Source organism: Vitis riparia, chromosome 11 (genome assembly GCF_004353265.1).
Source record: "Vitis riparia cultivar Riparia Gloire de Montpellier isolate 1030 chromosome 11, EGFV_Vit.rip_1.0, whole genome shotgun sequence".
In the NCBI taxonomy this organism is placed as follows: domain Eukaryota; kingdom Viridiplantae; phylum Streptophyta; class Magnoliopsida; order Vitales; family Vitaceae; genus Vitis; species Vitis riparia.
The window spans coordinates 19,436,094-19,447,713 of record NC_048441.1 but is presented as its reverse complement, the minus strand read 5'-3'; the positions used below and the strand labels follow the sequence as shown (position 1 = coordinate 19,447,713).

General features: G+C 34.8%; 2 protein-coding genes across 2 annotated transcripts; one reads left to right on the top strand and one right to left on the bottom strand.

The window, feature by feature from the left end:
• Positions 1-1,526: 1,526 nt before the first annotated feature.
• LOC117925319 (suppressor of mec-8 and unc-52 protein homolog 2) lies at positions 1,527-7,753 on the bottom strand. The gene is made up of 11 exons (XM_034844316.1): positions 7,619-7,753; positions 7,369-7,509; positions 7,221-7,270; positions 6,772-6,886; positions 5,899-5,947; positions 5,671-5,760; positions 4,360-4,428; positions 4,147-4,270; positions 2,910-3,262; positions 2,298-2,681; positions 1,527-2,063 (listed from the first exon to the last, which is right to left on the bottom strand). Exons 1-11 carry the CDS (start codon positions 7,663-7,665, stop codon positions 1,785-1,787), a joined length of 1,701 nt encoding a protein of 566 aa, XP_034700207.1. The 5' UTR covers positions 7,666-7,753; the 3' UTR covers positions 1,527-1,784.
• A 716-nt stretch (positions 7,754-8,469) lies between these two features.
• LOC117925413 (GDSL esterase/lipase 5-like) lies at positions 8,470-11,081 on the top strand. The gene is made up of 5 exons (XM_034844413.1): positions 8,470-8,829; positions 8,918-9,036; positions 9,111-9,341; positions 9,458-9,716; positions 10,516-11,081. Exons 1-5 carry the CDS (start codon positions 8,562-8,564, stop codon positions 10,812-10,814), a joined length of 1,176 nt encoding a protein of 391 aa, XP_034700304.1. The 5' UTR covers positions 8,470-8,561; the 3' UTR covers positions 10,815-11,081.
• Positions 11,082-11,620: the final 539 nt, after the last annotated feature.

Genomic DNA, 11,620 nt, shown 5'->3' with positions numbered 1-11,620 from the left:
GTCTTCCCTACGGGCCGATCTTTCTACACGGTTGTTTGTTACAGTTTTACTTCCCCTCCCGCCAACGCCGCTCAACTTGCACTGTTACACCTGCGTATCCATCTCCCACAACCATCTTTTTCTCACCCGTTTTGGATTCACTTCTATACAGGCTATACAGCCATAAAAAATAAAAATAAAAAAGTCTTATATATATATAACCTTTTTAGGATTGGTTTTCGAAGCTTCTATAAACATTATTTAGGCTTTTACAAGAAGTTTAATATTTAAATTTAACTTTTATAATATCAACAATATCTTTTAATATTTATGACTTTGATTTATCTCGCTCAACTCAAAAAGGGAAGTTATAACTATTTTTTAGAATATTTTTTTATTATTCAAAATAAAAAGGGAGAATTATGTTTTGGGGGTTGATGGACCCCTAAATTAACAAAAGGTCCATGTAACTCTTTAAATTAAGCCCAAAACCCAATGAAAGTATGAAAATTGAGTTGAATGATATCATCCTTCAGTATTTCCAAAAATGCCCTTTGTTGATTTTGAGAAAAAAATTAATATTTTTGAAAAATATTTTTATTTAATTTAATATTTTTGATTTAATTTAATATTTTAAAAAAATAATTTTATGTAATTTAATATTTTTTAAAATACTTTTATTTAATTTAATATTTTTTAAAATAAATTTATTTAATTTAATATTTTTAAAAAATATTTAATTTAATATTTTTTTAAATACTTTAATTTAATTTAATATTTTTGAAAAAAAAAATTTAATTTAATATTTTTGAAAAAAAAATTATTTAATTTAATATTTTTGAAAACTACTTTTACTTAATTTAGTATTTTTGAAAAAAAAATTATTTAACTTAATTTTATAAAATATTTTATATGTGTTCTTAAAAGGTATATTTGTCCGTTACTATTTCATTTCCTTCAACTCAATTTGAAGAGTTATATAAACCTTTTGTTAATTTTGGGGTCCATCTACCCCCAAAAGATAATTATCCCAAATAAAAAAGTAAAATAAAATAAAAACAAGTTTAATAATCAAAATTCAATTGTTTTCTCCGAATTATTTTTAAAAAATAATTATACAAATAAAAAAATAATTAAAAGTAAAACATTAAAGATAAAATTATTTTAAGGTACATTTAAAAACATAACCGTTTAAGAACACTTAAGATTCCTAAATAAATTTTTATTCTATAAAATATAAAGAATCATTTTTAAAAGCTTTTGAAAAACACTTCCTAAAAAGAGCCCAAAAAATTTATGACTTTAAAAAAAAATTAAAATTACTACTTCCCATAAGATATTTATTTTATCCTACAAACAAGGATACTTTATGCTTAATATAACTTTTATAATAGCACTATTATTCTTTGAAATAATAATGATTGATTTTTTAGAATGATTTTCGTTAAAATGTTTTTCCATTTTAAAAGAGTCACAGATAACTTATCGTTCTACAGCCACACTCACCTGTTACCAATGCCTAAAACGAACTCCTACACTAACCAGAATAAAAACAACCATCCACCACATCCGGCTTGTCCCTGCCCATTTATTTTATTCAACACTGTTCCTCCCTTCTCTGTGAAGGGACAGACAGACATGCCCAACAAGAAGAAAGGGAAACCGATTACTACATTAGCAAGAATTTATGACAAACTTCACTTTCCTTTGCCCTAAAAAACTTAGTGCAATACAGGCTCCAGATCAACAAAAAAATTATCCTACAAATAGTACAAAAGTTGCATCAACCAACTCTTCTAAAAGCTTCATATCCGAAGCTTCTTCCCAGGTTGTGAATCATCATCATAGCGGCCTCCATCATCATTCATCTCACCCTTCTCCATTTTCTTTCTGGCAAGTATCTTGTTGATCTTGTGGAGCTCATTGGTGAGCTTCTGGTCCTTGTTTTGCTTTCTCGTCTTTCTACCATCTTGCATCTTCACACCAAACTGGAATGCAGCTTTTGGCATTGCTTCCTTCTGCTCGTTATATGTTGCCCATTCCTCCTCTGTTTCAAAGTCCCACCGATGTAGACGACCCTTAGCCTGTTGGACAAGTGTTTTAGTAATATTCCAGGATCAGTTGGCTTTTATAACATAAAGGTTCTACGATTGTTAAACTAACATTAAGAAGCTGCTGGTTCACATTAAGCACCAAAAATTCAATAAAGCTTTCGTCTCATTTTGGATGATGATAAAGTCACACGAAAATTCTAGAAGAATTTTTCTAATAAAAGTAGAACATGATAATCAGATTGTTCAAAGAAAGTGATCACTTACTCGTCCACCCATGTCCATTTTTGACAAGTCATCTTCATCATCACTGTCCACAACCTCACGGTTGTACTCCTGATACCCAGGATAGCATTCAGAGTAACTTTCTGATATGAAGTTGGGATCCTTCTCTCGAGCATCTTTCTCCCTCAGTTGCTGCAGCCTTTGATCATCCCGCTTGAACACGGACCCCAAACCCCGATCCTTCTCTTCTTGAGTCATGAAGCGTGGATCCTGAGGAATGACCATACCTGCCTGCACATCATATGTTTGCATGCTCTGCTGGAGATATTGTTCAGGATAAGCCATTTGCTCAGCATATTGGTACTCCTGCCAGTCTCCCTGGTAGCCAGCAGCCAATGCTTGTGCTTGCATAGCATCATATCCATTCTGAAGCCAGAAGGCCAAACAAAATTCAAAAGGAAGAATTAACTCCTTTCAACAAAGACAAAGGGGTAAAGGTAGCCCGTTTAATTTTTGTTGTTCTTTAATAAAATTGGTAGTCTGGCTATTAGTTTTGACTAAATATCTCTAAAATTTATAACAAATATTTCATTTCTTTTACTTCATTTTATCTTGCTTGAGTCAAGATGAATGTTTCTTAAAAGATTAGCTAACCGTTTGTTGCCATTCCTGAGGCTCAGAGGGCGGAACTGGACCATAAGCAGGTTCACTGAGATAGGAAATTCTTTCCTTGTTTCGAGGAGACTCCTCCATGTCCTCGGAGACAGGGCTCTGACTCATGTCTTTACTGGGAATATCATATTCAACACCATCCCCAACAAATATGTCATCCTGTTCAGATCTAGCAACAGATGGACCATGTTTCTCTCTTGAATCAACATAATTTTTCCTGGGAGGTAAAGGTGGTGGCAGGCTTTCCCTTTCGGTTTGATTCTTTGACATTCCACCATCAAGCTTTGATGGCTTCTTCTCTTCATCAAATTCATTACCAACAGTTGATATCTTTCCTGCAAGACAAAATAACCATGAGAAAAAGATAAACCTCCTGAACTATAAAAACATAAACAGAAAATAACCATGCAGATACATATATGGTGGCAGATAATGGCAAGTCTAGATCATAACTTATGTACTAAGGCAAAACAGCACGGTAATTTTTATTGAACTAAATGATCAAGATATAAACCTAAAAGTGATTGGTTTTATTATTTGTTGTTCATTCATTGAGGAAGCAGAAAAGGCATTGCACATAAAATTAGGGCAGGCTGATTAACGTGGAAAATTACTTTGAGAATTTCTGGAAAAAAAAAACTAAAAAAACTTTGCGAATATTATGTGATTGTCAAACACCCATCAAGCTGAAAAGGCAAAATTTATCAAGACAGCTTTAAATCCTGCTTTTGCTTTTGTGAGTACAAATTTTAGGTAAACAATAAAAAAAAAGCATTATCCAAAAGTAATATGACTTGACAATTTCATTAAATACTGAATTAGTGAATCACCATCACCACAAATCTCATTAATCATGTGAGTCTGAAAATGGAACAAAACAAGTGCCTTGTGAATATTTAAACACTTCTATTCAATTCCAAAAAGAATACAACTTGAATAAATAGTCAATCTTGTCAGGATTTTGAAGGAATATCAGTTTTGATGCTAATTACTTATAAATTTATGCAAATCAAAGGATAACATTCCCATCCTTTGTGTGTAGGCCAGCGCCAGCTTAATTTTTTTTACATGGACCGTATGCCTTTCAATATCCAACTGTTTCCAAAATAGTAAGGGAATCTTGGTACTATTATGCTCATAACTGAATCATAAAGCAAAATAACATGTCAAAATGACAATGTCCAGTGAGTTCAGATAAAGAGAGGCATTTAGCAAATACCTTTGACATCTCTCTCCTTCTTCTTCTTCTTGAGAACCTTCCCAGATGATCCCAGGCGAAGATATGACATGATTTTAGCAATTCGGTCCAGCACAGAACCATCAACGCCGACAGTAACCATTTCCTGCACAACAAATAACAACAAAATTAGATCACTTGTCTAATACTCAAGGAGAGAGAACTGCACTAGGAAGGGAAGAAGAAGATATTAACCTCCGGCACTGGACAGTCAGCTTTACTTCTATGCAGGGTCGTTGGAATGTCACTAGAAAATCCACCCTCCTATAAGGCAAAAAAGAGTTTGTAACATCAGAAAATTTTGTCTAAAGAATTATTTAAAGACACGGCTTTCAACAATCATCAAGATAAACAATACAAGACATAGTTATCCCTGGAAGATAAATTACATCAGCAAAATATAATTGTGTGACTTTGTGTCTGTGCAAACGGTCCTCACATTTATCTTACAGAATCTTATCACACCAACAGAGATATTTTACTGAGGATCTCCAGAGGTTTCTCCTAATAAGTTCAATGATTCACCCCCCTCCCTTATGGTCCCAATTAGGTACAAATGTATACACACACACACTATGACATCTCATATTGGATAGGGAGGAAAAGTTCCTAGCACTATACATGCATAGACTCCTCTTAACTCTATAGACGTGTTTTAAAACCGTGAGAATCCCTTTGGGTCCAAAGCGGACAATATCTACACGGTTGGGTGGGGATCATTACAAATTGTATCTGAGTCGATCCCCGACCTCGGTGTGGGGGTTTGTTTGGCCTCATATGGGATGTTTATTTGTTTGGCTCCACAATCTCGTGGGACACAACAAAGACGTTGTGTCTACATAGGGGGATGTTTGTGACATTCCACATTGGATAGGGGGGAAAAGTTCCTAGTGCTATATATGTATGAACTCTTCTTAGCTCTGTAGACGCATTTTAAAACTATAAGGACCCCTTTGGGCCCAAAGCGAACGATATCTACACGGTTGGGTGCGGGTCATTACACACACACCAATCATTGTGAAGCTTCATCATTCATGCACATTTCACAAAGGGTGACCATGGGACTTAGATTAACAATCGAGCAGGTAAAACCATTGAAAAAAGAGGTACCATGCTGGGCAAAGCCCTGGCCTGCCTGCTCAACCTCTGGGCAGTAGTGACTAGGTTATCCATGTAAGCTTCATCCACACAGATTAGACTTAGACAAAAGTAGCAGTAGATTTCTTTGACTTATAACAGGCAGTTCAGATTAATTGTGTCTTGCTAAATTGAAAAGGTACAGAAAAAATCAGCTTAAGCACGTTAAACAAGTATTTTCCTGCTCATAGAGTACCACCTTAGATGCTCAAGCAGCAATGAAACACGAATTAATTGGGTTCATATTTGGATGAACAATTATTGGGCTTCCCAGAAAAGTCCAGGATTGATAATAACCACTAACAAAGAATAAACATCTTAAATAATGGAATTAATTAAATAAGCATATTGAAAACAGAGAAATATTACCATGCTAAAAATAAATGCCATTCTACCAGGGAGGAACATCTCGTTTGACTTGACAACAGTTTGGGGCTTGACAATCCACTGATACACTGACTGAAAAGGAAAGTAAAACGGTCACTAAAAAAAGCATTTGCACAACTCTGGGCTAACAGTCTTCTCACAGTTTAAGCTCATAAGATAAAATTACAATTGTATTCAATAGTTGTACAAATTCTAAATAAATCAAATCACCTTTGCAGTTGCAGTGCGAAATGACAATGGCTGGTCCTCATTGGATACTCTGTCAGTAAACAACAGATTTACATAACAATTACCATATGCCAAGTACACATTAACTTTTGCAGTTAGGAAATGTACACTATAATTTCTTTTGAGTTACATATTGTACATAATAACAACAATAACACTACTTTAACAGCAAAAGGAGAATCAAACATTTAAACAGCTATTGCAAACATATCAGTAGTAGAGGAAGGTGATTTGGAACATGACTAATGGACATAAAACACTAGCTCAAAGAGGCACTGAGTTGTTCCTTCACTTTCATTGGCTCCTTTGAATAATTCCATCATTCAACTAATGAGGAAGCAGATTTCCTTGCAAAAAAAAAATAATTTCCTATCCATTTTCCTTTATTCTGACTTGATATATCATGAAGCCTGAGATTGATTTTCTAGCCAAGAGGAGCATTTGCTTCTGGAGTCTTCAGTTTGGATTAATGCCTTCCTAGATTTGCTTGTTTTGCTCATCATGTAACTGGGGTTGCATTGAGCATTATGTCTTTCCCTATCAGTTTCTCCTCAGGGGTTCCCTTTGTTGACCCTTCCTTTTCTCATGTGAACATGACAACTTCGCTAATCTTGCATGCATTGTCTCCTCTTTCAGATTTTTAAAAGAACTAAAAAGGCAATATGATTCGAAGCTTTTCTTCCATGTATCTAAGAAAGAAATCCTCTAAGCTCAGTTTGGTTCTCAGAAACAACAAGAGAACGTAAAGGAAATAACAGTTCAATTTTCTTTGCTACATCAAAATCAAAAACAGGAAACAGAATAATAAAGGACAAATGTTAACAGGTTTAGAACCATTGACCCAAACTACGTTACCTGGATTTTCCATCAGCATCATCTCCAACTTCCGGTTTCTTTTCAATCTCACTTCTCACTTTATGAAGCAAAGCATAGTCCAAGCCTTTGACCAAATGCGTGTGTTCCACATCCCCTAAACAACATCAATCCATCCAAAATAAAAAAGGGGCTAGTCCCACAAATTTATCAACACAGCCACCCTTAAAGGCAGTAGGTTCCACTAAAGAGAATGTTAACAATTAAAATCATTAAGTTGGTATCTCAAAAAAACACTTCATATCCGGAAACTAATGGAGAATCATTAGAAGAGCTCCATTTCACGATGGTTTAGACTACAGTGACCACAAATCCACTACATTTTAAGAACAATGCATTGGAATTGCACCGAAATAACCCTAAAAACAGACCAAATAGAAATAAATAAAACCTCAGCGGCTCAACAAATAAGGGAAAACAAAAGGACGAACCTCCGAGGTACTTGCTGTGCTCGATGGATATCTTGTTGGCGTCAGCTGACCTATTAAAATCATAAGAACAACAACAAATATTATATAGAATGCAATAGACAACAATATATATATATAAAAGGAAGAGCAGAGGGAGGAGATGTATGACCTAAGGTCGACGGTGCCAGGAGGAGCAACCGCATGAAAAGAGCCGAGTTCGGTTGGTTCGTAATCCGGATTTTGATCCTCTCTCCGCTCCTTTGCACGATCCCTATACTTCGGTAGCTCCGGTTCTTCTGGTTTCTCTTCTCTGCAAAAAAAATTCCCAATAATTATAGCATTCACAGTGATGCAAAAATCAGCATCTTTACAGTGGCGCAAAGTCACTGATGCCGATCGATTTTGAAGATTTCACTTACTTCCGACGAATTATCTTCTCTTTATGATTCCTCTTCGACGACGCCATTGATGATAATTTCTATGGTTCCCACTCTAGGGCTCTTACCGTTCCCCTCGAGAACCCATCCCCCGCTATCTGAAGTTATATATGATAATTACAGAAATACCCTCACTTGCAAAGATTGCCAAATATTTCTTATATATAGTACGATGCGTCTCGACTTCTTCCACCCAAAACGCATCGTTTTATCAAAAGTTAAAAACACGGTTGGATGTTCCATGACATGGACACAAACAACCGTCAGAATATATTCGAAAAAAATAAAATAAAATTCTCACTATCGGATAATATGAAAAAAAAAAAAAAAAACTACAAAAATAGTTTTATTTCTATTTCCTAAAGAAAGGTACATGTCAACCAATTTCCGAACCTGTTTAACTTTAACAAATCTAAAATAAATATAAGATGTTTTCATGTATTTTTAGATAATATTTAAAAATAATAATTAAAAACATGAAGACATTGTATTATATTATTTTGAAGAATAATAAAAGAAAAAAATATTTTGACATTTAAGTTTTCAAATATAATTTTAAAAAAAATAAAAACTTATTTTTAAGAAGTATTCTTGAAAAATAGATTTACACCCCCATCAATGATGTAGACATTCTATACTTTTTCTCTACCTTCTTCATTTCTCCCGTTTTATTCATTGAGTTCACAGTAAGGTGGGGAGAATTTATTAAAAATAGAAAACTGATCTTTCCAAATACGTCATAATTTTATTTCCCTCGAAAATTTCATATATAACAGACATCGTTGTAGACGAGGCCGGGCCTCCCCGCTGACGATTGCAATGAAAATAGTGTCATTTCATTGGAGGGATCGCCAACTAAAACCCTAGTTTGGAGTTATATAAGGAGTACAGAGAAGATATCAAGAATGGTTCATCTTCCTAATTAATGGCGAGCCTGATTTCAGAATTTGGCTACTGGGTCACCTCCATAGCCATAATATCATCAGTATTTTGTGCTGGGGCATGGGGACAGCCATCGGAGAAGACCAGCGCCTTCTTCATCTTCGGAGACTCGACTGTCGATCCCGGCAACAACAATTACATCAACACCATCCCTGAAAACAGAGCAGACTACAAGCCATATGGCCAGAATGGCTTCTTCGATCAGCCCACTGGCCGCTTCTGTGAAGGCCGAATAATCGTTGATTTCATAGGTACAAAGCCCACTTGTGTTTATGTAGTTTTTCTCAGAATCATTACCTAAATCGTACTGGCTTCTTCTTTTTGTTACTGTTGATACAGCTGAGTATGCTAATCTGCCATTGATTCCTCCATTTTTTCAACCATCCGCTGATTTCATTAATGGCGTCAACTTTGCCTCTGGTGGGGCTGGCATTCTTTCTGAAACCAATCAGGGCTTGGTAAGGAATGGTTTTCTGTGTGTGAATATCTATATAGAGATAAGGTAGATTTACAGATTGATCTTCTGCATTAGGTGATTGATCTTCAAACACAGTTGAAGAACTTTGAGGAGGTGCAAAAATCATTAACAGAGAAGTTGGGAGATGAGGAGGCTAAGGAACTGATATCAGAAGCTGTCTATTTTATTAGCATTGGCAGCAATGATTATATGGGCGGCTATCTGGGAAGTCCTAAAATGCGAGAGTTATACCATCCCGAAGCTTATGTTGGGATGGTGATCGGGAACTTGACTCGGGCAATTCAGGTGATTAAGCCCTTTATTTTCTATCGTGTTTATAGTTTATACTGAGTCATCACAGAACTTCAGTCCAAAGGTTATCATGCCTGCTGAACACTTGTGTTTGTGCCTGTTCTGTTCAGGTCTTATATGAAAAAGGAGGCAGGAAGTTTGGTTTCCTGAGCTTGTCTCCACTAGGTTGTTTACCTGCCCTGAGGGCTCTGAACCCCAAAGCCAGTGAAGGTGGCTGCTTGGAAGAGGCTTGTGCTCTTGCACTTGCACATAATAATGCTTTGTCTGCTGTCCTCAGAAGCCTTGAACACACGATGAAAGGGTTCATGTACTCCAACTCCAACTTCTATAATTGGCTTAATGACAGAATAAACAATCCCTCCAAGTATGGTAAGTACGCGACTAAGAGCTGTTTAGGAGTGATTCCGGTTTAAAATGCTTTTCATTTGTAGTGTTTTTGTTAATATTACTCTCAGTGGAAACACTTTTAAAAGATATTACTTACACCTTTAATAATGATTTTAAAAAATGTTTCTAACATTTTTAATACTTAAAATTTTTCATCATTCAAATGTTAAAAAAGATAAAATCATTTCATAAAATCAATTTCAAACACATTTTTGGAGTTTGTTTGATACTGATTTTAATAAGCACTTTTAATATTTATAATACTATAAAATTTTTATCATTTATGTATTAAAAATGATAAAAATACTTTTTAGAAACACTTACAAACACAATTTTAGAGTGGGTTTGATAGTGATTTTAAAAAATGCTTATAATATTTTTAACACTTAAAATTATTAAATTTTTTAAGTGTTAAAAATATTCTAAGGTTTCCTAAAATCACTTTCAAATGAAACTCTCATGGTTCAATACATTTTTATAAGTAAAAAAAGTAGTTATTTATATACAAAGTAAAATAACTTTTCTATAAAAGGTAGGCAACTAATAAACAGTTTATAGAAGTCTTTATATTCTTAAATAAGTATAAAAAAGTTGTTACATTTTATATAAACAATTACTATTGTTTTATGTAAAATTAGAAAGCAAAAGGTCTTAGTATACTATTCAACAAAACCGCTATGTTTTGAGAATAACTTAGCAATATTTATTTATTTGTGATAAACCACTTCTTGATAAGTTTTTACATTTATACTGAGGACAAATTCGCGTTTTAATTGTGAAGATTTCAAGGATGGGGTGAATGCATGCTGTGGAGCAGGGCCCTATGGGGGCGTCTTCAGTTGTGGTGGAACAAAGAAGGTGACTGAGTACGAGTTATGTGAGAACCCAGATGAGTACATATGGTGGGATTCTTTCCATCCAACGGAGAGGATCCATGAGCAGTTTGCCAAGGGTCTCTGGGATGGACCTCCTTTCTCTGTAGGGCCATATAATCTACAAGAACTCTTCTGGAGCAAGGAGAAGAAGCGCATGACCATTGCTGACATAGTGGATGACCCGGATAATCCAATCGCTGGATGAGCTTGATTTGACTCATTCCACACTAATAAGGGCAGGGCCGCAGGGATAGAATAACCATAAACCTATAATGTTGGCACGGGAGTGGGAGGTATATGCTTTGGTTGTTGAGAATCTTGAGATACCAAATCCAATATTCCCACCCCATGTCAACTTGTACGCTTCAGCACATCGTTGTTTTGTTGGGCACCACCTATGTTAATGTTACTGATGCCATGCCATGTTTGGTTCTGGAAATAATAATCCTTTGAAGATGTTTACCATGTGAAATTGGTAGTTACTAAAATATAAATTTAAAGGGTTGAAAATATATGATAAAATTTGGAGTTATGGAATGCTAAAATTCTATAATAAAATGGAGTATTAATAATAAAACTTAGTAAAGGGATTAGCACAAGATTAGTCAACCATTGTCGCACCGTGTCGTGCTGGAATGGCAAACCGAAATCAAACAGATGGCAGAGGCGACAAAATATTAACAGGTGTCTCAAATTCTTGACCACTTTCTCTCACTATAATCACCACGTGCAACACACCTTTTTTCCCCCCTTTTTATCCATAAAAATAAAATAAAATTCAAACCCTACATCTTCGCCATGTTCACATTTATGGATGGTCAACTAATCAGTTTTTTATGTCCAAGCTCAAATATGAAAATTTGAAATATAAATAGATAAGAATACGATGTAAGGAAATAGAGGAATAGAATAGGAGGTATAAAATAATATGATTTGAATAATAGAGGGAATGGGATTTAATTGATGGTGAATGGATTATAGCATATAAGAAAATATAATGGTGTCTCCGAA

Bases quoted from the DNA above. Each gene is read 5' to 3' on its own strand.
- LOC117925413 (XM_034844413.1), top strand. From the start codon at position 8,562: ATGGCGAGCCTGATTTCAGAATTTGGCTACTGGGTCACCTCCATAGCC. The intron at 8,830-8,917 runs GTACAAAGCCCA...CTGTTGATACAG, and splicing joins AATAATCGTTGATTTCATAG to CTGAGTATGCTAATCTGCCA. The intron at 9,717-10,515 runs GTAAGTACGCGA...TTAATTGTGAAG, and splicing joins AAACAATCCCTCCAAGTATG to ATTTCAAGGATGGGGTGAAT.
- LOC117925319 (XM_034844316.1), bottom strand. From the start codon at position 7,665: ATGGCGTCGTCGAAGAGGAATCATAAAGAGAAGATAATTCGTCGGAA. The intron at 7,510-7,618 runs GTAAGTGAAATC...TTTTTTTTGCAG, and splicing joins GAGAAGATAATTCGTCGGAA to AGAAGAGAAACCAGAAGAAC. The intron at 3,263-4,146 runs GTATTTGCTAAA...TTTGTCTTGCAG, and splicing joins GAAGGAGAGAGATGTCAAAG to GAAAGATATCAACTGTTGGT.